The 27,300-nt window shown below is 46.2% G+C and overlaps 2 protein-coding genes across 2 annotated transcripts in view; one reads left to right on the top strand and one right to left on the bottom strand.

Moving 5' to 3' along the window:
* The window catches only part of Elp2 (elongator acetyltransferase complex subunit 2), a 38,263-nt gene extending 36,654 nt beyond the window's left edge, over nt 1-1,609 (bottom strand). Inside the window, exon 1 of the mRNA XM_036205287.1 lies at nt 1,408-1,609. Within this exon, the coding sequence (XP_036061180.1) occupies nt 1,408-1,548 (141 nt within the window). The 5' untranslated portion in view covers nt 1,549-1,609. The remainder of the gene's footprint in view (nt 1-1,407) is intronic.
* Nucleotides 1,610-1,611: 2 nt separating this feature from the next.
* Nucleotides 1,612-27,300, top strand: Slc39a6 (solute carrier family 39 member 6). The gene is made up of 10 exons (XM_036205288.1): nt 1,612-2,250; nt 3,890-4,819; nt 6,195-6,378; nt 8,305-8,474; nt 9,887-10,105; nt 16,046-16,151; nt 20,818-21,195; nt 22,838-22,918; nt 24,862-25,052; nt 26,103-27,300. Exons 2-10 carry the CDS (start codon nt 3,899-3,901, stop codon nt 26,253-26,255), a joined length of 2,403 nt encoding a protein of 800 aa, XP_036061181.1. The 5' UTR covers nt 1,612-2,250; nt 3,890-3,898; the 3' UTR covers nt 26,256-27,300.

Here is a 27,300-nt window from a genome sequence, read left to right as displayed (position 1 = left end):
ATGTGGTGTGTGTGTGTGTGTGTGTGTGTGTGTGGTGTGTGTGGTGGGTGGGTGTGGTGTAGGGGTGTATGTGTGTGTGGTGGGGGATATGTGTGGGGTACATGTGGTATAGGTGTGGGGGGGGGGTATGTGAAGGTCATAGGCTGATGTCAGAATGTCTTTCTCAATCAGTTCTCCACCTTTCTTTTCTGAACCTAAGATTAGTGTTTTGGCTAGACTGGGTAGCCAGTGAGCTCTGCAGTCAGATGAACACAGACATGCCTGGCTTTTACATGGGTGCTGGGAAATCTTAGGTCCTCATGTCTGCTTAGGAAGCACTTTCCCCACTAGGAGCCATCTCTCCAGCCCCTTCAAGTGTTCCTTTAATTATATACCCAACCAGAAAATACTTGACAAAATATTTTGAGGGTTCAATATATGACATGTTAAAAATCCTCTAACATGACAGTGGTAGACATGGTGGCTCAGGTCCTTAGCCTGGGAGCCTAAGACAAGAGGATGGTAAGCTTGAAGGCAACCTCAACTCCAGAGGGTTCAGAGGCAAGGAAGCCTGGCCTACAAAGTGAAACAAACAAACAAACAGTGATGGAAGGTACGGGAACAAATCCACTGACCAAAGATGGGCTTCTATCTGCTTAGTTAGCCATTGGCTGATGGTCAATGTAAAGTTCACCTTTGGTTTGATATGCGTCTTCTTGTAAATCAAGAATACATATGACAATTGATAAGAAATAAAGACCAGAAGTAGGAGCATGCTATAGGTTGAGAGAAAATAATTTTCATATGAATTTTATATCATTTTATATAGCAAAAGTTAAGGGAAAATGGATTTTAAATCAAATTTTAACAATGCAGCACTGTATGAAACACAAACAAGCATCTGCACTGCATTTTAGTTTTCATGTACCATCCTAAAGTAAACAGGCGAGAGGATTCCTATCTCCGGTAGTATGCATTAATTATTCACTTGAGAAGCTGAATAGGAAAACTGCCAAAAACAATCAGCTGACTGATGTTCAAGAAATGGGTTAAGTCCTGCCTTATAACCAGGGCTTAGGACTCCCTTCCTCTGTTTCCCAGTTGTTTAAAAGCTGCATTCATGCATCTAAAATAACGGTTACATTTCTTTGCGCAATTCAATTTCGTTAACTACACTGCGGGGGAAACAAAGGATTCAGATGCCACGCCTAAATTTCAATTCATTTGAGGGGTCTGGGAAAGACGTCATCCTTAGGGTTTCAGTTCGGGGATCACAAGCCACGGTCACCCTAGGCTGAGGCAGCGCGATGCAGGAGAGGACAGAGGCCAGGCCCCTCGGGAGGCTCTCCGAGACCCTATGCGTGTTCTAGACCGCGCACGAGGCCTGCAAGCCCGGGCCCGCAGCGCGCGCGCGCCGAATCCCCGTACCTTAGGGTCATAGAGAACCACGGAGCAGGACGTGCCGAAGGCCAGTTGTCCTCCATGCCCGGAATTCCAACTCAAAGCTCCTCGAGCCTGGTTCGGGCAGCAAAAGACATGAGCCACCTGCAGCACAGGAACCACCATCATCTTGGCAGATCAGCGGCCGAGCCACTCCCGCGCACTTCCGCCTCAGAGCGGAACTACTCTAGCTAGCCGCCGCTTCGTCCCGCAGACAACAGCCGGTCCGTATTTCCGAGGAGCCGGGGCGGGGTTAAGACGGGCCAGCCCCACAGGCCACGCCTCCCGGCCACGCCCCCGTCCGCTAGCGTGGTTCTAGCCCGTAGCCTCTGCTTGCCTCGCGCATCTCTCCGACCGCTGCTCCGCACGCGAGCCAGGCCCGACCGCTGGACGCGGGTCGCTCTCGAAGGAGCTGGTGGTCAGGGGCGGTTCCATCCGTCTCGGCTGCCCCCAGCGGCCCCGGCTGGGTCGCGGTCCTGGCGGTAGAGCGGGAGGGCGCGAGGAAAGGACCCTCGCCCGCCCCTCCATCGCGGCGAGCCCGTGGCGTCTGAGAACACGCGGAAAAGCGGATCGGTCTTTGCAGACCCGGCTCCGGAGCTGCACTGCGCGTGCGCCACGCTGGTAGCAGCGGGAGGCGGCGGTAATTACCGATTGTCCTGCTTGGAGGAGGCGCGGCAACCTGGGACCGAGGGGTGGACTGGCTCATGATTCCGCCGATGATCCGCGCCCTGTAAAGGTTTCTCGGAGCCCGGAGCCCGGCCGGTTCCCAGACCCCTCGGACCGCCCTCGGGAAACCTGCGCGCGGGACCCGGCGGCGGGACTTCGGGAGAGGTGAGTTCCGCACGACTGCCCCGGGGCGGCAGGAAGGAGCCCCGCAGGCCCGGATCGGCAGAGAAGGGGTGCAGGGGCCAAGCAGGGCAACGGAGAAGGGATGTTGCGAGGGCCCCGCCTGGAGCCCCCGCTCGCCCTGGATAGCTTCCCCTCCCAACCTGGGGTCTCCATGTGGGCTTGGTAACCCAAAACTAGGGACTTTCTGCGATGGTTTAACTTTTCACCCGCATTCAAGGAAGCTACTAATGTGTTTCATTACAGGAGCGCTTTGTGCGCTTTTCCGTTTTCTCCACTGCCCCCTTTATCAAGGCCTCTTCTTAGGGCTTGCTTGTTTTTTCCACGCACGCAGACTTGGCCTATAAGGAGATCCGGGAACCGGTCTGCGGCCCTCAGCATCTTCCTCTGGCTCAAGGCCAGATCTGCCCCACCCATCTAGTGACTCGCCTCTCCCCTGAGAATGATTTCTTCTGGAGTCTTTTTTGCCTATCATGTGAATTCTCAAAATGTGAGGTCCCGAAGATTGTTTGCAGGAATCTTGTCCTATCTGGTTGTGTGTGCCTGCCTCCATTTACCCTGGTGCCTAGTATGATAATCAGCACTTGGGCAACAGGGGAGTTTAACAAGTACTTCCACTGTGTAGTTGGCCTTGCAAATAGATATTACCGGCTTTTCAGATGAGGTCATGAACGTGAGAACCTGCCAAGGAACTGCCTGGAAAATGGTAGTCTGTTGCTCCTGTATGGTTGAACATCCCTCAGTGTTTTTTGCTAGAGAGACATGGTTTAACATCCATCCAAAGATCTGACTAAACTATACTGCTTCTGCTTAAATGAATTCTGCTTTTCAAGCTCCACTTGAAAAGGAGTGAGGACTCCCCTTTCAGGCATCAGCCTTGAGTTCCAAACATGTGATAAAACGTTCTCTAGCTAATGTGTAGCAAGTGAAGAACAATGTAGTGTGTTTTCATGAAGCTTAATTGACTTTGCTCAAAGAACTGTTATTATGCAGTCATTCAGAAGACTTGGGAAATCTCAATGCACTGATGGGAAATTGGGTCTGATTCTTTGCTGAGTGGAGGTGAGGAGCTCTCTCGTGTGTGCTCCAATCTGAAGAAAATAACTTGATTCACGCAGCAACAGAAACTTGGTAAAATCATGTGGGGAATAAAGGATGTGGGTGTGTGTCCAAGGAACATGAAACCATTTTTTTTTTTTTTTAATTCCAAGTGTCAGTTGCGGCTGTTTCTTCTTTTTCTGACTGTTTTCTTTAACTGTTTATGAAATGGTGGTGATGGTAGGTGTGCTGAGGTTTGGTTTTGAGCTGGTAGTTCTCAGCTCCATGAGACGCTGACGGTGTGTCTGTGAGCACATGGATCTTTTCCTCTGGCTGTTGCTTCTGCAGGGCTGAATATTGTCTCTTTGTTCAGGACTGTGCTGCATTTGCTTCAGGTGTTGTAGCATGCAGGGGGAGACCCCAGGCTCCTAGTGCTCTGTGTCTCCACAGTACCTCATAGTACCCTGCTCAGTACCGACAGTGCTGTGTGAGTGGTAACAGTGTAAATGAGGCATCAGTTTTCAGCATGAAGTTTCTCAAATTGTTTAGAGGTGTGGTAAAGAATTTCCCCCCTTATCTTTTCCAGGAAGGTGCAATGGCCAGAAACTTATTTGTAATCATGATCCTGACCTTTGCTCTTTGGGTCACAAATCCCCTTCATGAACTACAAGCAACAGCTGCTTTCTCTCAGACCACTGAGAAAGTTAATTCAAATTGGGAATCTGGCATTAATATGGACTTGGCGGTTACCATGCAGCGACATCATCTGCAACAGCTTTTCTACCGATATGGAGAGAATGATTCCTTGTCAGTGGAAGGGTTCAGAAAATTGCTTCAGAACATAGGCATAGATAAGATTAAAAGAATCCACATACACCATGACCATGAGCACCACTCTGACCATGAACACCACTCTGACCATGAGCACCACTCTGACCATGAGCACCACTCTGACCATGAACACCACTCTGACCATGAACACCACTCTGACCATGAGCACCACTCTGACCATGAGCACCACTCTGACCATGAACACCACTCTGACCATGAACACCACTCTGACCATGAGCACCATTCTGACCATGAACACCACTCTGACCATGAACGCCACTCCCACCGCAGTCATGCTTCTGGTAAAAGCAATCGGAAAGCCTTTTGCCCAGATCATGACTCTGATAGTTCAGGTAAAAGTCCTAGAACCAGCCAAGGAAAAGGCTCTCGCCCACCAGAGCACGGGAATAGTAGAAGGAACGTCAAGGAGAATGTGATCGCAAGTGAGGCCACCTCAGCTGTGTACAACACTGTCTCTGAAGGAACTCAATTTCTAGAGACCATAGAGACTCCGAAATCGGGGAAACGCCCCAAAGATGTAAACCCGTCTACCCCACCCAGCATCACAGAGAAGAGCCGAGTGGGTCGACTGAGCCGGCCTGCCAGTAGAAAAACCAATGAGTCTGTGAGTGAGCCCAGAAAGAGCTTTATGTATTCCCGAAACACAAATGACAATATCCAGGAGGTAAGATAAATGCTGTGCATTATTTAATGCACCTGTTTGTCCCCTCCAGGGATGGATGTGAAATAAAATAAAGCAGTTGTTACAAAAGGGGCTTTTCTTCCTCTCAGCAAGGCTGGCTCACAGTGTGCAGACTACCATAAACATCTTGAGGACTGGCTGTCCAGGAGAATAGGCCTGCCTGCTGAGTTTTTCTGATACAGAGTTTATTATAACTATAAAAAAAAAAAAAAAGCCAAGGTTAATTGTGGAGAAAAGTTAAGGAAAAATAATGTTGATATATAGACCGTGGGGGAGCTGAAGAAGTGGGGCTGAGAATCCGTGTTTTAGGGAAAAGCAAAGTTAAGGTGCTGAAAATGCAGGAGCACCCGTGTGTCTCTCCTTGGCAGAAAGATCCGACAGTGACTTGTAGGGTGATTGAAGTTAGAGCAAGCGGGACTGAGAATGTCGGGTAGTAAAATTCCCGGATCATGTGGCTTTTCTAAAATAAACTTTCCAGCGCTTCATAATTTACTTTGGCTAGTGAATATCAGGCCAAAAAAAGCGTTAGTTGTTAGTCTTTAATGATCAACTGTAGGTATATGACTGAAGTTGGGAGTAATCATAGGAATGGTCACAGCCATGGCAACACTGAAGTTGTTCTGAGTAGTGTTGGTTAAGGATTGGGAGAGTCTGAAATGTCTTTGTGAAGATGAGAAACAGATACTGTAACCAGATGCGCTTTTGTGGGGGGCAGGGGGCTGTTAAATTGCACAGAGCAGTTTCTCTTCAAACTAAGCTTGTCATCCAATTAAACTGTTGAACGCATCTGCCTGCTGGGACAGGTTTGTTTTATTAACCAGCATTGCCCTCTGTAAGAGTCATCTGTATAATTTACAAATCTCTCATTGCAGAGAATCATTTTGCCAGGCACATAGACAAAGCTGAGCTGAGTTTTTGCAAGTAGTTTCATAGCAGGAAGAGCAACATGTCTTGGGCTTGTTTGGGCCAAGTCGGAGAGCATTAGTCCCCAAACCTATTTCTCAATCTCTAATGAATCCCATTTCGAAATTAAAGCTCGTTTCCTTAATAGCGTTAAACAATGAGTTAACAGGCTTGTGAATCTCCACTTATCCCCAAGCTCTTCCACGGGAGGTTTTCTCCCTTGGTGACTAGTGATGTGGTCAGGGGAGAATGACATACCATCATTGTGACATAGTATCTTCTTCAGGCTGCTAGCGGCAAATTCCAAAGTGCTGAAGGCAAAGCTGACTTTAACTGGCGTTAATTGTGTCAACAAAGTGGCTTCAGTAGAGCTTAAGGGTGGTGAGTCAGCCTGCATTTTGGAGTCTCCTAGTGGGAACTTCTTTCTGTGATTGTTACTGCCTGTGTCCTTCAGTGCTTCAATGCGACAAAGCTGCTGACGTCCCATGGCATGAGCATCCAGGTCCTGTTGAATGCAACGGAGTTTAACTATCTCTGCCCAGCCATCATCAATCAAATTGATGCGCGGTCTTGTCTGATTCATACAGCAAGTGAGAAGAAGGCGGAAATCCCTCAAAAGACCTATTCTTTACAAATAGGTAAACCTGCCATTGTTACATAAGAATAGTTTTCAGTAGATATACTTAGGTTGTACTTCCCTTTATATTTGAGATTATTCTTCATTGTAGCTCTAGATACAACATACTAGTTGTTCTATGCCCTGAGTGTTCTGAAGATAAATTTTGAAAGTGTATTTGCCTCCTTTAAAAAGGTATGAGGGTGGGGATGGCTCAGTGGTTAAGAGCACTGACTGCTCTTGCAGAGGACCTGGTTCAGTTCCCAGAGCCCACCTGGTGCCTCACAGCCATCTGTAACTCCAGTTCCAGGGGATCCAATGCCCTCTGCAGACCTCTGAGGGCTCCTGCATGCATGTGGTGCACAGACATATAGTCAAGCGTACACAAATTCATAAAATAAAATCAATATGTTTTTAAACAAATAAAGCCTTGTACGCTAGCAGCTGTAATCCCAGCATTGAGGAACCTGAGAAAGGGGGATTGTGAGTTCAAAGCCACCATGCCATGGTCTACATAGAGACTGTCACAAAGTAAAGAAGGGTAAGAGAATGGGAGGAAGAATACTATAATGAGGAAGGAAAATGCTTTGATAACTGAGGAAATTAATGAGTTCCTAGTTTGCCTCCCTCTCTTGTTTCATAGCTCAGCTGTTCTAGGAATGAAAGCCCCACTTGGGTCCCAAGTAAGGTAGAGTTCATCCATGTAATTTTTTCTCTTCCTATAATCCCCATTTAAAGATTTTTCCACTAACACCAAGCATGGTAGCATACACTTTTAATCCCAGCACTCTGGAAGCAGAGGCAGGTGGATCTCTAGGGGTTCCAGGCTAGCCAGGGCCACAGAGTGAGATCCTGTCTCGAAACAATTTTTTCTGCCAGGTTTACCTTCCTTATCTTGAAGTCTCTTTATTTGTGTATGAGGTTCTCCATCTGGGCCTGCAGCAGGATTACTGTGAGGGTGCCCTGAATGCAGCAGGATTACTGTGAGGGTGCCCTGAATGCAGCAGGATTACTGTGAGGGTGCCCTGAATGCAGCAGGATTACTGTGAGGGTACCCTGAATGCAGCAGGATTACTGTAGGGTGCCCTGAATGCAGCAGGATTACTGTGAGGGTGCCCTGAATGCAGCAGGATTGATGTAGGGTACCCTGAATGCAGCAGGATTACTGTGAGGGTACCCTGAATGCGGCAGGATTGATGTAGGGTACCCTGAATGCGGCAGGATTACTGTGAGGGTGCCCTGAATGCAGCAGGATTACTGTAGGGTACCCTGAATGCAGCAGGATTGTTGTAGGGTACCCTGAATGCAGCAGGATTACTGTGAGGGTACCCTAAATGCAGCAGGATTGATGTAGGGTACCCTGAATGCAGCAGGATTACTGTAGGGTACCCTGAATGCAGCAGGATTGCTGTAGGGTACCCTGAATGCAGCAGGATTGCTGTGAGGGTACCCTGAATGCAGCAGGATTACTGTGAGGGTACCCTGAATGCAGCAGGATTACTGTGAGGGTGCCCTGAATGCAGCAGGATTACTGTGAGGGTGCCCTGAATGCAGCAGGATTACTGTAGGGTACCCTGAATGCAGCAGGATTGATGTAGGGTACCCTGAATGCAGCAGGATTACTGTAGGGTACCCTGAATGCAGCAGGATTACTGTAGGGTGCCCTGAATGCGGCAAGATTACTGTAGGGTGCCCTGAATGCAGCAGGATTACTGTAGGGTGCCCTGAATGCGGCAAGATTACTGTAGGGTGCCCTGAATGCAGCAGGATTACTGTAGGGTACCCTGAATGCAGCAGGATTACTGTAGGGTACCCTGAATGCAGCAGGATTACTGTGAGGGTACCCTGAATGCAGCCTCTTTGTACTTACCTGCTGTTTAATGCCCTGGTCAGAAACCTCTCAGTTTGCGGATGACATGACTTTCTTCTGCTCTGTTTGGTTTGACAGCCTGGCTTGGTGGCTTCATAGCCATTTCCATCATCAGCTTCCTGTCCCTGCTGGGGGTCATCTTGGTGCCACTCATGAACCGGGTGTTTTTCAAGTTCCTGCTGAGCTTCCTCGTGGCACTGGCCGTCGGGACTCTGAGTGGAGACGCTCTATTACATCTTCTCCCACATGTAAGTTCTGCCATACGTCCATCCCCTGCTGTGTTTTATCCTTACACGTTGAAAGCACAAGCATTGGGGTTGCACCCAGACTCTTGGTGTTGGTATTTCTCAGAGGTTAGAATTTTTGTTTTGAAAACAAACTTATACAAGGTTCAGTACATGACAGTGGACTTTTGTTGTTTTGTTTCTGTCTGTTAGAGACTCTACAGACTCAGGGTTTTGAACTCACTAATTATAGGAGAGAGATCCTGCTCAGATCTGAAGCACTGTGACAGCTGCCGCAGCGGGAGCTGCTTGCTTCCTGTTGTACCACAGATTTAAAGTGCACGCCTGTTCACGTGGCCTCGGAACTTAGAGGTTTCCTTCAGGGTTAAATTTGTATGTTTAGAGATTCATACTTCATGACCTGAATGAATTTTTCTTTTTTCGTTTTTTGTTTGTTTGTTTGGTTGGTTGGTTGGTTGGTTTTTTTCCACACAGGGTTTATCTGTGTACAGCCCTGGCTGTCCTGGAATTCTGTCTGTAGACCAGGCTGGCCTCGAACTCAAAGATCCTCCTGCCTCTGCCTCCTGAGTGCTGGGATTGAAGGCGTGTGCCACCACTGCCCGGCATGAATTTTTCAATATACGGGCCTTTTCATTAAGTATTTGGGGTAAGTCACAAGCAGGAAATATTTGGAGGTCACTGTTTTCATTGATCCTAGAGTTGAGGATGTGGCTTGGTGGTAGAGCACTGGCCTGAAATAAAGCAAGCCCTGGCTTCAGTACACAGCACTGAAAGAGAAAAAGTTGACACGAGATTTTCAGTCTGGTGGAAAGGGGAAGTGACTCCTTCAGAACACTGGCAGTCTCATGTGGACTCAAATGAAAACAACTCTGAATGGCTGGCTTTCTGACTACCAAATGTCAGGTGTCTCAGCATACCACCTGCAGGCTATGCTCTATGCATAGCGGGGACCCCACGGCCTCTGCTAGGATGCTGCACACCCAGTTGGTTTCCTGTCCGAACCAACATCGCTAGTGACTGCTACCCTCTGCCCAGGTTCTCAGACACCTGTGGGGCCCATCCCTGTGCACTGACTAGTCTTCCTACAAGGCTGATCTGATGAGCCTGGTAGGAGCCTCTAAGTGGTACCTGGAAGTAGTAGACACTGTGGTATGAAGTCTGTGTTACGTTGTGGCCATGGTAACAGGTCAGACATTGAGAATGACTTATAAGTTATGATGGTCACTATGGGGTATATCTGCCTTTGCACCAAATACACTCTGTTAGGTGCCCATTAACCTCTTTATTTATTTTTTTTTAATGTCTCCTTAACTCTAAAGTATTCAATTAATTTCTTAATTCTGAATGACTTCGTATTTGGCAGTTTTTCTGATGTGAAATGATGACTTAAAAACTATGTATTATTTCACTTTTAGTCTCATGCAAGTCACCACCACAGTCACAGCCATGAAGAACCAGCGATGGAAATGAAAAGAGGCCCACTGTTCAGTCACCTGTCGGCGCAGAACCTAGAAGAAAGCACCTATTTTGATTCCACGTGGAAAGGTCTGACAGCGCTAGGGGGCCTGTATTTCATGTTTCTTGTGGAACACGTACTCACGTTGATCAAGCAATTTAAAGATAAGAAAAAAAAGGTAAGGTTCCAGTCACCAAGGACTTCCTGTGCATCAGACACTTACTTAGAGTGCTGTCCTTAAGGTAGCCTGCCCAGAATCTGTAATCTTTGTGAGAAGCATTCTATACTTTTAAGGTGCTTTTGGCCCCAGAGGTATACAGAGATGTAGAAGTCTGGATCTCGATAACCTTGCAGGGAGCAGCAGGCCTGCCCGCCCACCTGCCCACCTGCTCGCCCTCCTGCCCTCCTACCCACCCACCCACCCACCCGCTCGCCCTCCTGCCCACCTGCCCTCCAACCACCCGCTCGCCCTTCTGCCTGCCTTCTGTGCATGTGTGTTAGAATAGAGGACAGAGGTTAACATCAGTGTCTTCCTCAGTCACTCTCCGCCTTATTGTTTGAGACAAGTCTCTGCCGAGCCTGGAGCTTGCCAACTTGGCCAGGAAGCCCTGGGGATCCTCGTGTCTCTATCTCTCCAGCACTAGGATCACAGGCACACATCATCACACGTAGTTTTCGGGTTCTGAATATCTACACTCAGGTCCTAATGGTTGCACAACAGTCAATTGACTGACTGAGCGGTCTCCTAGCCCCAACCCTGAGTTTCCAGTCTCCTTTATTCCTTGTATCTCTTGGGGCTATGAAGAGAAAAGCTAAAGGTCTGTGTATATATGTGACTGAACCTAAAGCAGAGGCCTGGTACTAGAGACCACAGTGTTCTCTCTAAGACCACATATCGTCGGTATGTATTGGTCCTGTGATTAAATAGTCATTGGCTTTAAGTTAATTGTACTATAGCTGTGGTTCTGTTGTGTTTCAAAAGAGACATCACTTAAAAGTGTTTCCTTTGCAAATTGGACTATAAAACATTTTGAAGCCAAGTAGAGGCTCCTTATTTCTGATAATACCTTCAGTCACAAGGTGGTCTGCCTCTCATCTGATGTGACCAGACAGCTCAGTCAGAAGTCTGGCAGAAGAACTCTTAAAATGCTGAGTACGAGCATGGCGTCCACTAGTCTCAGCACTCCAGACCTGCCTCAGCTGCATATGAGTTGGAGACCAGGTAGGCTCCTGAAACCTGTCTCAAAAGGTTTTTAGATTAAAAACCAGACACGTGCTCATCAACTGATTCAGGACTTTTTTTAAGGGTGATCGTGGTGAGGCCAGTGTCTTTATCTATACCTATGCTGTAGCTCACCTACAATTTCTGACTTTGTTTCTCTAAAATTGAACAAGAGGTTATATACTTGTAGAGCTATCCTGAACGTAGATGTTAGATTTTTAAAGTATTACATTTTAAACCATGGACACCTTACATAAATTAGCCCTTTTTTTTTTGGTCAGAACCTGCCTTTGAATCTTACATCTTAAATGCATTTGGCTTCTGTGTTCGCAGAAGTAACTATTCTCACTGTCATTTCGGATTTGAGCAACATGTAATTACGTTGTGCAATTATACAACCAGCAGAGCTGGCATGGAAAAGTCTGAAAATTAAGCGTAGCTGGCCCTGAGTGAGCATCAGGCTCACTGTGGGAAACTAACATTGTGTGAACTGTGCTGCCGCCTCCGTCCTGTGAGTGTTTACCTTAGGGATTTTACACTCAAAACTTTCTATGGTAAGCGGGACAGGGTGACACACACCTGTAACCCCCATGCTCAGGAGTTGGAGGAAGGAGTATCCAGAGTTTAATGCCAGCCTGAACTACATAAATGAATTTCATGACAATCTGGACTATATAGTGAGACATTTGTTTCAAAAAATAGATTTTCAGGTGGTGGTGGCAGCGGCACAGGCCTTTAATCTCAGCACTCAGGAGTCAGAGGCAGTCAGAGCTCTGTGAGTTCAAAGCCAGCCTGGTCTACAGAGCTAGTTCTAGGACAACCAGTGCTGTTAACACAAAGAAACCCTGTCTCAAAAAACAAAAATAAACAAAAAAAAATGTTTTTTAAATCATATATTACAAATATGAACCTCCTGTTCAGTGGACCCAAGTTTTGAAGGAAGAATTTAATAAAAAATAACTTCCTCGTGAGCTGGACATGGTGTCACATGCCTGTAACCCAGCACCTGGAAGGTGGAAGCGAGAGGATTAAGATCTCAGGGTCATCCTCGTCGACAAACCAAGGTTGAGGCCAGCCTGGGTCATATGAGACCTTGTCTCAAAGACAACCCAAATGAAAGAACAGCTTCTTCAATCTTTTCTTTTTTGAATTTTTAAAAGGTTTTATTATTTACTATTTTGTATGTATGAATATTTTGCCTACGTGTATGTATGTGTACCATATGTGTTATTGTTGGGAATTGGACTCGAGTCTTCTAAAAGGGTAACAAATGCTTTTAACCACCAAGCCAAGGTTCCCGCGCAGCCACTTCATTTTAATGTCCGAAGTCATGTCTGAAGGCTGTTTCCGTTGCTACACTTAGACTGCTTGAAAGATATGTCCTATTTCTTTATATCCTTTGGAATTCTTAGCTTTAAAAGTATGATCATGGAGCTAGAGAGCACATTAAGAGTATGTACTGTCTTAGGGAAGATCCAAGTTTGTTTTCGAGCATCCATGTAAGGCAGCTTCTAGCCACCTATAACTCCAGCTCCAGGGAATCTGATGCCCTCTTTTGGCCTCTCCAGGCACCTGCACTCACGTGCACATACCCATACACAGACACACATACACATAATTAGAAATAGTAAAAGTAAAAATAATTTAATATTTGTTCATTTTTCACTTAGGAGATACTTGGGATTTGGCTTGTGAGGTTTTGGTTAATTTTGACTTTTTTAAATTTATATTTCATTTATTTATTTATATATTTTGAGACAAGATTTCTCTGTGTAGCCCTTGGCTATCTATTTCCTCTGTAGACCAGGCTGGCCTTGAACTCACAGAGATCTGCCTGCCTCTGTTTCCTGAGTGCTGAGATTAAAGGTGTGCACCTCCACTCCTGGCTGTCTATTTCTTTTTCAAACCCTAATTTGTTTAATATCTTTATTTTTATTAGTTTCATTTTTTAATTACATTTATGTGAGAAAGGGCATGTATGTGCATGCTGTGACATGTGTGTAGACAGGAGGATGACCTTCCTTACACCACATGGGTCCCAGGGGTAGAGCACAAGCCTGACAGCAAGTGTCTATCCACTGCTAGCTCATCAGCCCCAGTGTTCAACTCTTCCTTAACTGTTACACCTAACTGCCCTTTATCCTGGAACTCAATAACAAGATTCTAAAGCATAGACTCCTACGTCAAGTACAGCGGTGTATTTCCCAGCTCTAACAGGTCACTAGTCAGCTATGAACCGTGTGTTGTCCCGGTATCTCTCAGTGAAGCAGCAATGCCATTTCCATGTTGCTGAGGCTCACCACGGGGAAGCTGGGTTGCCTCTATTTTAAGACATCCAGTAGAGCGTAATCATGAAGATGCAGGACGTCTGTGTCCTGTGCACTTCTCTCTGCCCACCTTTAGTCTGGCCGGAGCGGATGATGACAAACGCTTATGAAGCAGCAGAAGGTACTCCAGATAGTCTTCACCAAGTGTTGCGAACATTACCTGTTCTTCTCCCATCACAGAAAATGTTGGGTTTGTTTGGTGTTTTGTTTTGTTTTTTCGAGACAGGGTTTCTCTGTGTAGTTTTGGTGCCTGTCCTAAATCTCACTCTGTAGACCAGGCTGGCCTCAAACTCACAGAGATCCGCCTGACTCTGCCTCCCAAGTGCTGGGATTAAAGGAGTGCATCACTACTGCCCAGCGGGTTTATTTTTTTAACGATCATTCAGGTCTTGGTGTTACTTAATTTCTTTTTTTCCATCATAAAGATAAATAAAATAAAAAGTACTTCACTGTATGACGAGTGTCGGAAGCAAGAGGGTGTTTTCCCTAGGGAATCCAAACTGTGCCCCCAGAGCATCTGTGTGGCAGGTGTAGTCGGTCACATGGCATCCATGTCAGTGAGAAATCTGCATTCCAATTAGACTTACTGCTCCTGCTCACTCTGTAGTGTTAGATCTTTACAGCAGTTTGACCTCACGAATCCTTCCAGCCAGTGAAAGCTGCAGCTCTCACTGGGAGCCAGAAAATCATTGTGATAACCCTCCGGTTCTGTCTCTGTCCAGATCAAGCTTTATTCAGTATGTCCTCAGTCTATTTCCCCCAATCATTTTGCTGTCTGTCATTCCTGTCCAGGCCTAAGTTGTCTCCTCCTCTACCCAGCCTGCCCACACTGTTTCCCCCACCTACTCTATTTACACAGCAGGCTGTGCTCTACACCTCTGCTCAGAGTCTTCCCGTGACTTCCCATTGCTCTGTAGACAAAGGCCACTCCCAGCATGCTCTGCGTTACCTGGCCTCCTTCAGTTGCTGCAGCTGGAACTCTAACCCAACCACCTTCTAGAGAATCCTCTCAGGCTGTCATGAATTTCTGCTAGTTCCGAAAAGAGCTTCCACCATCACACTTAAAAACTACCAAGACTACTGCCTCCCCGTCCTGCACTCCAAAGTCCTGCTCACCCTTACATTTTGGTTCAGCTGCTGCATTTTTGAAGAGCCCATCCTGAAACTTCTTCAGGTCTTGTGGTTAGACACTCTGATGGTGTCCATGGTTTTGTTTTATCGAATGTATCAACAATTATAAGCAAAGAATTGCATAGTCCTCTTCTGTCTTAAAGTTCCTATCTTCTGGGGAACAGCTGCAGGTCAGTAGTGACTAGGAGTCTCTTGCTCATTTAAATGTAATACAAATAATAAATATTTGTGTGACAGTTTCTATAATTAAAAATACTATCTTCCACATAAATAGATAATGCACAGGCTTGATTGTTTAATGAAACCTCTGCATCATAAACGTTGCTCAGACTCATACAGGGAGCCTAGCACAGGAGTGGTTACAAAGCTCACTAATAGCCAGCTCCTGTGGCCCATACCCAATCCCAGCACTCAAAGAGGGTATTGTAGGCAGAGTGCCATATGTCCAAGCCCAGCCTTAGCTCAAACGGAAAACCTATCCCCCCCCCAAAAAAAAAGAAAAAGAAAAAAATTCTGATGGAATAGCTCAGAGGTAATGCTTGCCTAGCATGCCTGAGGACCTGGGTTCGATCCCCATTACCACACAAAATGTGTAAGAAAGGACAAAGGTTTTTTAAAGGCCCACTGACAATTTCAAGGATAACTAATAAACACTTAAAAGAAAACACTAGGACTGGAGAGATGGCCCAGCGGTCCTAAGCACTTGGTGCTCTTGCGGAAGACTGGAGTTTGGGCCTCGGCTCCCACATCAGGCAGCTCACAGCCACCTGTAGCTTCAGTCCCTCACCTGGCTCCTCTTCACACATGCACACAGACACATAAATGACAACTAAACCTTTTTTTAAATGTTAATGGTGTTTTACTAAGGATAAGTACTTTAATCTTTATAACAAAAACATATGAAAAAATGTAAGTTTCAGTGTCAAAGAAGTGTCCCAGAGGTAGCCAAGCCTGAAGGAAATGGCTGTAACTGGCTCTAACTGCATACCCCAGGTGGAGTTTGTTGGTTTAACGTATGGATGAATCACCCCAGGATTCTGCATCATCAGTCCTCAAGAGCTCCTGCTGACCTCATGAGCCCATGCTACAGTCGCTGGTGCAGGCCACACAGGAAGATTGACTGTGGTTTTCCTCGGGACTCGGCATCCTGTGCCTTTTAGACAGCTGTTAGAGCCAAAAGTCCACACGAAGTGCTCAGAACACACCCAAGGCCCTGGGATGGCTTGTGTGTGTTTCATCGAGCTGTGCCAGCCCTGCTGCCTTCCCAGTGTCTTTTGCTTGTCTGGTTTTTGATTGGTTGTGCTGCTTGGGGTTGTTCCGGGTTCCCGCCTCTGTTCGGCAAGTGCTGTAGCACTGAGCTATGGCCCCAGCTGTACTGAAAGTTGTCCATGTAAGCAAATCAACTATTTCAAAATGTTGCTCTTCCTGGCTGTTTCAGAATCAAAAGAAACCTGAAAATGATGAGGATGTGGAGATTAAGAAGCAGCTGTCCAAGTACGAATCCCAGCTTTCCACAAATGAGGAGAAGGTGGATGCCGGTGAACGTAAGTCTTCCAAGACTCAGACCGGGTGGCACTGGGACACAGGACAGCTGGGACCCTTTGGAAGAGATGGGGCTGTGACCTTTTTGTTTGTTTCCTAAAGTACCTTGTGATTTTTAAAAATGATTTTAAAAAGGAGAATGCTCAGAGGAGGATCTGCACTGCATGCTGGGAGCCACCTGAGAGGCAGGATTCAAATGTCTAAGAGGCGATTTTCTGCAGGCTTGGGATCCACAGGGTGGCTGGTGCAGGAAGTGAGCCTGGTGTGCTGTAGAGAGAGCACTGTAAACTTCCTGTGGAAGTGAGGAGGGGAGGGGAGGGCACATGCAGCAGAGACCCCAGGTGTGGCCAGGGTGGGAGTGCTCTTCTGGGCTCTAAGCAGGACAATTTCCTGAGGACGACTCAGTTGATGTGAGACTAACAGAAATCCTGTTTTTGGGGTTTGTTTTTGTTTTTGTTTTTTCCAGACAGGGTTTCTCTGTGTAGCTTTGCGCCTTTCCTGGAACTTACTTGGAGACCAGGCTGGCCTTGAACTCACAGAGATCCGTCTGCCTCTGCCTCCCAAGTGCTGGGATTAAAAGCGTGCGCCACCACCGCCCTGCGAGAAATCCTGTTTATTTGCTGTGAGATAGAGAACTGAGTTCGTGTGAGCAGATGTCAGCTATGTCCAAATGTGGGTCAGGGTGTCGAAGGCCTTTCTCCATGCCTCTCATTGAGTCATGGAACTGCCACAGAGTAATAATCACTGCTGGGGGTTCATGTGTGAATGTCTGCTTATGAATTCTTTCCCTGGGGAAATAGAAACAAAGCCTGTTCTCCCCACACACCCAAGATGCTGCCAATGACAAACCCAAGTATGGTTTCACCAGAGCCTAACTTGGGCAATCATGAGCTTATTTGGCTTTATGAGCTTATAGGGACGTGGGTGGCCCCAAAGCAGCTATAGCACCAAAAACCTCACCCAGTATGGATGACAATTTCCCATAGCTACATAGATGGAGTCTCCCTTAAGTTAGCTTTCCACCCTCCATATACTCTGCCCCTTCCAGAGATCATAAGGTTATATGCAGTTAGGGCAGAGTAACATACAGCTGGCTGGAATCACAGGCAAGAGGCCAACAACACCCTCCAATGCCTCCCACTGTGAGGGACCATCAGTTGTTAACCGCTCAGTCTTGGGGGTCGTGGTTTCAAGCCTCAGTGTCCCCCAGCTATGTATCCAGGAACTTGGTATGAACACAGTGACACATTGCTGGCACCCTCTCACTTCCTTCTGAAGTGAGAACTGAACTGAAGTGAGGTCATATGAGGCCATGGTGAGTGCTTCTTAGCATCACGTTGTGTTCCAGTGAATTCATAATGGGGCATGAGTCTTTGAGAAGGGAAGTACAGACCTACAAATGAACTTCCTCTTAGCTGATGAAAGAGACTTGTGTGTCTTTGCTTTCTACTCATTTAGAGTCAAGTTTTAAGTATAATTTTAGAGGGGTTGGGGATTTAGCTCAGTGGTAGAGCGCTTGCCTAGCAAGCGCAAGGCCCTGGGTTCGGTCCTCAGCTCTGAAAAAAACAGACAAAAAAAAGTGTAGTTTTAAGGATTTTCACAAATGCATGCTTGTATTACAGAGTCAACTAACTTCTAGAGGGCAGATGTTTTTTAATGTTTCCCTGTATCCTCAGAAGGCCTGCTAGAACATCTGGAACAGCTGGGCCTATATTCCCATTGTTTAGGAGCTTGAAACCGGAGGGATAGGAGTGTGAAGCCAGCCTGGGCTCCATAGCAGAACTCTAAACCAACCAACCAACCCAGAATCCTTAAGGCAGGCTAGCTCAACAGGTAGCTGCTGACTAAGAGGAAAGAAGAGGCTACTGCTGGAGGAAGCTTGCCAGTTCACTCTGCATTTCCCAGCATGCTGGGTTCTCTAACGAGCAACTAAAACACATTGATTCTTCTTTCCCCAGCCGGTTGTTCTTCAGTGACATTTGTAATGAGAGGACAGAAAGGAGGTCAGGGATGCTCCCCCAAACTGATAACAGCTTATAGGCCAGAGAGCAGCCTTACTGTTACAGTTCCCTTTTCTTTGTCCAAGCAGATAATCAGTGTGGACTGCGGACAAGAGCCCCCAAGCCCAGCCAGTCAATGTTTCTTGATGATGATAATGATAAAGTAATTAAGGTTATTCTCTCGTTGTTTTCCTTGAGTTTTGTCACCTAATAAAAAGGAAGTCATGCCGGCGGTGGTGGTGCACACCTGTAATCCCAGCACTCGGGAGGCAGAGGCAGGCAGATCTCTGTGAGTTCGAGGCTAGCCTGGTCTACAGAGCGAGTTCCAGAACAGGCTCCAAAGCTACAGAGAAACCCTGTCTCGAAAAACCAAAAAAAAAAGGAAGTCATGATAGGTCTATACTTTCTTTTGTTTGTTGTTTTTGGTTTTTTTAAGACAAGGTTTCTCTGTATAACAGTCCTGAATGTCCTGGAACACTGTAGACCAGACTGGCCTTGAACTCACAGAAATCCGCCTACCTCCCGATTGCTGGGATTAAAGGTGTGCATCACCACTGTCCAGCAGCATATAATTTTTTTAATGAGAAGAAACTCATCTTTTCGCATACAAGGAAGTAGACTATATTAAGGGGTAATCAGAAGGGCAGTTATGGAAGACTAATATTTGAAGCCTTTATTCAGGGGTGAGGATGTAGCTCTATTGGTAGTTCTTGCCTAGCATGCATAAAGCCCTAGGTTCTGGTCACAGCCCTATATAAAACCAAGCTTTGAGCATGTGTAAGTACACGCCTTGAATCCCAGCACTCAGGAGGTGGATCTCTGTGATTCGAGGCCAGCCTGATCAACAAAGAAAGTTCCAGGACAGCCAGGGCTACCCACAGAGAAACCCTGTCTCAAAAAACAAACAAACAAACAAACAAGCAAACAAACAAACAAAAAATAGGTTTTATGCAAGCCTATAGCCCCAACACTTGAGAGGTGATGACAGGCATCAGGAGTTCAAGGTCATCCTCAGCTACATAACAATTCAAGGGTAGCCTGGGCTATATAGAGCCTTGTCTCAAAAAACAAAGTCAAAAAGTAGGCTCTGAGCCTGGCTGTTGGTGGAACTGGACCGCTTTCTTCGCAAGCCTGGGCCATTCCCTCTATGAATCTTCTGCTCTAGACAGCTGGGAGGGGGGTCTTCCTTTCCGACAAGAGCTGTGCCTGCCCCGGGACTGGTGGTCTGCAGAGTGGCTTTGCTGGGACAAAAATTTTAATGTTCCCAGCTTTAAAAATCATACGGGAGCTGCAAGAGGGAGTTTAAAACTGTGTTAGCAGGTGGGGGTCTAGAGCTGTGGCTCAGTGGTTAAGAGCACAAGCTGTTCTTCCAGAGGACCTAGGTTTAACTTCCAGCACCCACATGGCAGCTCACAACTGTCTATGACTCCAGGTCCAGGGAACCCAAAACCCATGGCGAAACACTATTGCACATTTAAAAAAAAAAAAAAAAAAAACTAGGTTGGGGATTTAGCTCAGTGGTAGAGCACTTGCCTAGCAAGCACAAGGCCCTGGGTTCGGTCCTCAGCTCTGGTTAAAAAAAAAAAAAAAAAACTGGAATAGAAAAATGTGTTCACTGTACACATCCCTTTCTTTTGACCCAGAGGACTTTTGAAGTCACTGTCACAGCCCAGAGGAAGCCACCTAGGCACTGCAGATAATTTTAGAAGCTGGAATTTAGGTGTCCTGATAAGCTCCCCTCATCTCTCACTTGGAGTTTCTGACAGGCCCTGACTCACTGACACAAAGGAAGAGCAGAGCAGAGATACCTCAAGTGGACTGACCTCCAGATGGGTGTGAGAAATTTCATAGAGATGTTTTTATTTTTAAAACCAACAGGAATTTATAATTTTGAAAATTTTCCTGTAATTTAAAATAAGTCATCAAGCCAGGAAGTGATAGTTCATGCCTTTAATCCCAGCACTCTGGAAGCAGAGGCAGGTGGATCTCTGTGAGTTCAAGGCCAGCCTGGTCTGCAAAGCAAATTCTCAGACAACTAGAGCTGTTTCACAGAGAAACCTGGTCTGGGGGTAGGGGTGGGGTTGGGGGAGGGGTTGTCATTAAACTAACTGGAAAAAGAAAAAGGAGAGAAACTAAGAGGAAATAGGGCCAGTGAGGTGGATGGCTTAGCTGACAAGGGTGCTGTATGTCAAGCCTGGTTATCTCAGTTCAATCCTCAATCTGTGACCCACTCGATGTAAGGCAAGACAACTCCAGACAGTTGTCTTCTGACCTCTACATACATGTCATGGCCATGAGCCAACACCCATGCATGCTCAAATAAATAAATAAGTGTAATTTAGAATTACACTTAAAAATAATTCCTTTTATTTTATGAGATAGAATCTCACCCTCACTGTGTTGCCTGAGCTAATCCTGAAGCTCCTAGCTCAAGGAACCCTCCCTCAGCCTCTTTAGTGCTAGGACTATGCACTTGAAACTCCGTCTTCAGACGTGACAGATTTCCCTTTGAAGAACTCCTCAGAGCCCGTTGGTATTCCTCATCAACGGTGCTGTGCTGCCTTACCCTGCAGGGCTGAGAGCTACTGACCCTGAGATAATCAGTTGGCAGCGGAACATCAACAAAGCCTTTCCGTTTGGTCTCAGTGTTCTTTGTGTTTATCCCTAGGACCTGAAAGCTATCTACAAGCAGACTCCCAGGAACCCTCCCCTTTTGACTCCCAACAGCCAACAATGCTGGAAGAGGAAGAGGTTATGATAGCCCATGCACACCCACAAGAAGTCTACAACGAATACGTGCCCAGGGGCTGCAAGAACAAGTGCCATTCACACTTCCATGACACACTGGGCCAGTCGGATGACCTCATTCACCACCATCATGACTACCATCATATTCTGCATCACCACCACCACCAGAACCACCACCCCCACAGCCACAGCCAGCGCTACTCTCGAGAGGAGCTGAAGGACGCTGGCATTGCCACACTGGCCTGGATGGTGATCATGGGCGACGGGCTGCATAATTTCAGTGACGGCCTGGCGATTGGTATGCTGCTGCCTATCTGGTCCTTGCTGGTTTGCCTGGAAATAGCACATTAAGTTGTTCATTCAAGTTTAGCAAAAAAAAAAAAAAAAAAAAAAAAAAGATTAGTTAGGTGAGGATGTTGACTTCCAAAATTATCAAAATATTTTTTGTCTACTTTGTGACAATGAAGTACTTAGTGAATGTGGGTTACAAATAAATCTGGGATCTGTGCCTCACCTATTGCCTAAATTGTACTGACCAATAGTTGTTCTCAGGCTGAGGTCTAGCTCAGTGGCGGGGCAGTTATATAGTGTGCATGAACCCTGGACTCAAGCCCTTGCGTCACAAACACAAAACATTGTTCTTGTCCATGAGGTCTTCAGATCATGGTTGAAACATGAATGAAGGGTGTATGAGGTGTCCCATGTATATCCATGTCCCCTCTGAGGTCAGATCTTTTCTGGGATGAAGGAATTTACATGAATCTGGTAACCCTGGTTACTCATCTCTAGCCAAGGGAAAGACAAAGTTAAATCCTTGTGCCATAATTGAGAGTTCCAGGCACAAAACGTGAAAATAGTAGGAATTAGGCAGCAGAAGCTGGTAGAGGAGGGAGAGCAGCATTTGAGTCAGGCCTTGGCCCTCCTTCCCACAGTCTGCTCAGGCTGACACAGGAGTGTCCCAGTGCACAGCTGGTAGGTAACTGGTCAGCAGAGGGAATTAGCTTTTTAAAAGGGAGGGGCTCTGTCTTGAGTCTCCTTGTGGAATGGTTAAAGGAGGCATGTGCACAAGTCTGATGAATTCCCCCAAGGCCAGTGAGATACTTCTGTACTTCTGACTGCGGAGGGCGCTCCTCTAACCTAGTTAATATTCTCAGATGGTGTTTTATATCGTAGCAGTCCCGTCTCCGGTTTGTAGATAGCGGCCATTGCTAGGCAGTTGGCCCTTCCCTTCCCGTCACATGCGCCTGTGCTTCCCAATGAGATGGCTCTGGGGCCTCTTAGAAAGAAGACAGAGGCCATTGAGATGACACAGGGGGTTTAAGCACTAGCCACCAAACCTGCTGCCTGAGTCCCTTCCCTCACATCCAGTGAGGAAAGGAGAATCCCAACTCCCTCCCACAGGTGGTCCTCAGACCTCACAAGTGCCGTAGCCGCACACAAGTAAAAGAAATACATATGTTTATTTTTGTTTGTTTGTTTTGTTTTGTTTTGTTTTCCGAGACAGGGTTTCTCTGTGTAGCTTTGCGCCTTTCCTGGAACTCACTTGGTAGCCCAGGCTGGCCTCGAACACACAGAGATCTGCCTGGCTCTGCCTCCTGAGTGCTGGGATTAAAGGCGTGCACCACCACTGCCCGGCCATATTTATATATTGATAAGGGTCTTTCTATGTAGCTCTGGCTGACTTGGAGGTCCCTATGTAGACCAGACTGGCCTCAAACTCACAGACATCCTCCTGCCTCTTCCTCTGAATACTATAATTAAAGATATGTGTCACCATGCCCAGCTTGTAACTTTTTTTTTAGTAAGAACATAGAGGTTGAGCTGGGAAGATGGTGTTTATGCACAGTCAGAATTTAACTGTCGTTGTTTCTTCGTTATTTTTGTGTACTGAAAAGATTTCAAAAATTTCAGCCCAGCCTTTCTCGTCTTTATTTACACAGGTGCTGCTTTCACTGAGGGTCTGTCCAGCGGGCTAAGCACCTCTGTTGCTGTGTTCTGTCATGAACTGCCTCATGAATTGGGTAAGAGAAGCATGTGGACTGCCTTGGCTGTGAGAATGAACTGTGCTGCTCTGAGTGGCTCAGCTAAGGAGCATTCTAGCAGGCTTCATAACCTGAGGCCTTCCCATTGTCTGCTCATCTACCTGCCCTTCTTTCTCACTGGACACAAATTTGTTGCCTATGTGGGTTTGTCCGGCAGTACTGGGCCCCTTCTGTCGTCTTCTCTCCTTACCAAGTCTCTCTGTGCTGGCACACTGGGGACATGAGTGGCTGTGGTTCTATAGGAGAGTACGCATGACTGTCAGCCCAGCACGTGGGAGTTCAAGGTCATCCTCAGCCACATAGTTTGAAGCCAGCCTGGGCCACAAGACACCCTGTCTCCCACCACCACCCCCAAAAGAGAACTACAGCATATCCAGTAACACTTCTTAAGTCAGGAAGTTAGGAAAGAGGGTCTAGCTTGTGTGGTAGGTAGCTCCATGGTAGAGCACTTGCCTAGAATACATGACACCCTCTATTTAGTCCCTAATACCATCTAAAAAAAATACAGGCTCTGGGGAGATGATTCAGTGGGCAAGAGCACTTGCTATGCAAGCATGAGGCCCTGAGTTCAGCCCCCGGGTGTGTTCCTGTAACCCAGTGCTTTGGAAGATGGAGACAGGAGGCTCCGTGGGGCTTGCTGGCTGCCAGCCTAGCTCAAGGTTCAGTAAGAGACTGCCTCGAAGGAATAAAGTGGGGAATGACAGAGGCAGGAACCCTGACCTCTCACCTGACCTTGAGTGTGTACACAGGCGCACACGCAGACGTAATGTCTTAGAGCTGAAGGAAAGGAGTCAGGGAGTTGCACTTAGAGTTGTTCTACAATTTAAGACCTTCCTCCGCTATTGGGATTCCAAGTCATGTCCCAATGCTTGCTCTCACGGGCACATGTTCATTGACAAACAGTCTGACACCGTTTTCACTTTGCTTCCTTGGCATATATCCAGCCATTCAGAAGGCCTCCCGTCTACCTGGCACATGCTTGAGGAAGCCTGTGTCTCCCTTCCGTTCCCCATTCTCATCCTTCCCGCCCTGTGAGGTTTCTTAACCATTTCCATCTCGATTCAGTAGCTCCTAGGTGTTGCCTTTGTCAGTTGCCGATCCTGTGAGTTCTACACCACCCTCCTCTCTGTTGACAGTGTGTTGTTGTCTGCTTGTTCTAGTGCTTTTCAGATTGGGTTCTCGTGTAGCCCAGGCTAGCCTTAAGTTCACTTTGTAGCTCAGATGACTGAACTGCTGCTCCTGCCTGTTCCTTCAGTGTCAGCCTCCTTAAAGACAGAACAAGAATACAGCAGTAAAGGTGGGTGGCGGTGGTGTCACACGCCTTTAATCGCAGCACTCAGGGGCAGAAGCAGGTGGATCACCGTGAGTTCAAGGCCATCCTGGTCTACAGAGCAAGTTCCAGGACAGGCTCCAAAAGCTACATAGAGAAACCCTGTCTCAAAAATAAACAAACAAACAAACAAAAAAACAGCAGTAGACTTATGCGCTCATCATCACTGACACAGAAAAAGCCTTCAGAAAATGTTGGATAAAATGTTTGTTTAGTTTATAAAACAGCTGGGGGCTGGAGAGATGGCTCAGAGGTTGAGTACTGACTGCTCTTCCAGAGGTCCTGAGTTCAATTCCCAGCACCCACATGGTGGCTCACAACCATCTGTAATGAGATCTAGTGCCCTCTTCTGGCCTGCAGACATATATACTGTATACATAATAAATAAATAAATAAATAAATCTTTTAAAAAAAAAAAACAATTTCATGACTGCAGTCACTAACACTGCTCTAGCCCTGGATATTTTCTTACTTTTTATTCCCGGGGGAAAAAAAAATCAAACTTTTATTTTTTTTAAATCTGAGAAATCTCTTAGATATGTGTGAAAATGATCTTCAGTGACTTTGCCTTAGGTTTTGTTTTCTGTTACAGGTGACTTTGCTGTTTTACTAAAGGCCGGCATGACCGTCAAGCAAGCTGTGCTCTATAATGCCCTGTCGGCCATGCTGGCGTACCTTGGAATGGCAACAGGGATATTCATCGGGCATTATGCAGAAAATGTGTCTATGTGGATATTTGCACTCACTGCCGGCTTGTTCATGTATGTCGCTCTGGTTGACATGGTAAGTCTCCAAGGAGTCGGGGCGTTGACTAGATAAAACAGGAAGTATTGGTAAGAATTATTGCAGGGTCTGGAGAGATAGCTCAGCTGCTAAGAGCACATACTGTTCTTCCAGAGGACTGGGGTTTAGTTCCCACACCCACATCCTACAAGTCAGCCCCATGTAGCTCCAGTTCCAGGGGGTCTGACCCCTTCTTCTGACCTCTGCAAGCAGTGTATAAGCACAAACCCACATATATATAGATAAAAGTAAATCTTTTTTTAAAAATTCATTGCATAAATGGTGTTAGATTCCAGTGATGAAAAGGGATTCTGGACCCATAGGATGCCATTTAAGAGTGTAAAGGCTCTTTGAGTTCATTGTTTTTCATTGTTGATCACTTATACATCTTTCTCCTACCCAGGAACACGTGAGAACTCACCCCTTGTCCTACCTTTGTAGAGTAGAATTAGGCCCCAAATTGTCTGTAAACTCACAGTAAACCAGCCCAAGCCAATGTCGTCAACAGGCTGTGCTTAAAGTTCCCTTATCAACAAATTTCTTTGTCACCAAGTCACCTAGAAGAAGTCTTCCTGCTGAACTTGTGTTAAGTAGTGTGAGAGTTCCCCTCCTTGCGTTAGAAGTGAACCTTCAGCCGGGCGGTGGTGGTGCACTCCTTTAATCCAGCACTCAGGAAGCAGAGGCAGGTGGATTCCTGAGTTCAAGGCCAGCCTGGTCTACAGAGTGAGTTCCAGGACAGCCAAGGCTACACAGAGAAACCCTGTCTTTGGGGGAAAACAAACAATTCTAGAAATGACCCTTAGTACCTGAAGCAGGGGAGTCAACATCCCTTTTCATTTACCAGTGGGGTGAATGTTTACCTGCTCAGAATACCACAGTAGTCCTTGTCCTAGTCAGCTGCTAGGACATGCTCAGGTCTGTGCCAAGAGAGTCAGTGTGCATGTAATAGTCGAGTTCTGGGAACTGACCCATTACTGCATCCAGCCCAGTCAACACTGCCCTACAGAATCTGTTCTTCTGGGAGCTGAACTTTGCTTTTACCTCTTTCAGGTACCCGAAATGCTGCACAATGATGCTAGTGACCACGGATGCAGCCGTTGGGGCTACTTCTTCCTGCAGAATGCTGGGATACTCCTGGGTTTCGGGATTATGTTACTCATTTCCATATTTGAACATAAAATTGTGTTTCGTATAAATTTCTAATTAGGTTCTAAACCCTAGAGTAGCTTGAAGAAGCATTGCTGTTTGTAGTTGGAGTAGATGAAAGAAGTATGTCCATATGCTGTGATACACAGCATTTAAAACTAGTGGATTTTGTGATTTTTGTATCAAATTTTGCCATTTGTTATGCTTATAAAGTCAGTTACATCGGGTAACATAAAGGTACGTTTTAATATTTAAGTTATTCTGTTTTGGAAATGTAAATTCTATGTGTGATCCACCAGTATTACCGGTTTATTGTATGTTTTGGCATGACATGTTCTGTATATTTTAGAGGAAGTGTCTTTAATACTCTTTTGTACAACTTGAACATTAGTTCCCTGCTGGAGTTAGGCCCCTGCAGACCTGCTAGTGGTGAGGAAGGATGGGCACAGAGCCACAGATGCCAACAGTTTGGACCGAATGTAGCCAAGAAATAGGAAGAAAGGAGAACTGAAGGCCTGGGGAGGTGTCCATTGCTTAGAAAAAAATCACAATTGATTTTAATGTAGAGAGGAAGATTTCTAGATGTGTTAGCGACATAGTTAGTGTAGAGTGTATTCGTGAACATCGTCAGATTGTTAATGTTCCTGTAAAAACAGTGAGCACTTTTGATACACTTAATTTGGTTGCGTATTTGTTCATGTAATAGAGAAGTCTAAATATATTTAGTTAATCCAAGCAGTGTGTCAGTTGACAAAAACTAGGATTTTAAATCTGTGTATAGAAATAGGCCAAATGAGTAACTAATGTATGTCACCAGAAGACTTGGTTTTCATCAAGGGATGTTACACTCAAAGTTACGTGATCGGGTGTTCTGGTTGTCTAGGTTCCCAAGTGGCAAGTATTAAAACCTTGATCCACATGAGGACGTTAAGACTCATTCTGAATATATTTTGACTTCTTGGATTCAGAAAGCACTTGCTCTCTTTCAGTGTTTTAAAATGTCATTGTGAGCAACCATCCTTTTATGTATGGCACTGTAGATACATTAGGGCTGTCTTAGCACTGTCTAGATGTTTCTTAAGAAAATAAAGCGTCAACTCAA

The sequence above is a fragment of the Onychomys torridus genome, chromosome 13 (assembly GCF_903995425.1).
Source record: "Onychomys torridus chromosome 13, mOncTor1.1, whole genome shotgun sequence".
In the NCBI taxonomy this organism is placed as follows: domain Eukaryota; kingdom Metazoa; phylum Chordata; class Mammalia; order Rodentia; family Cricetidae; genus Onychomys; species Onychomys torridus.
The sequence above is the reverse complement of the archived record's forward strand: the minus strand, read 5'-3'. Positions and strand labels throughout refer to the sequence as shown.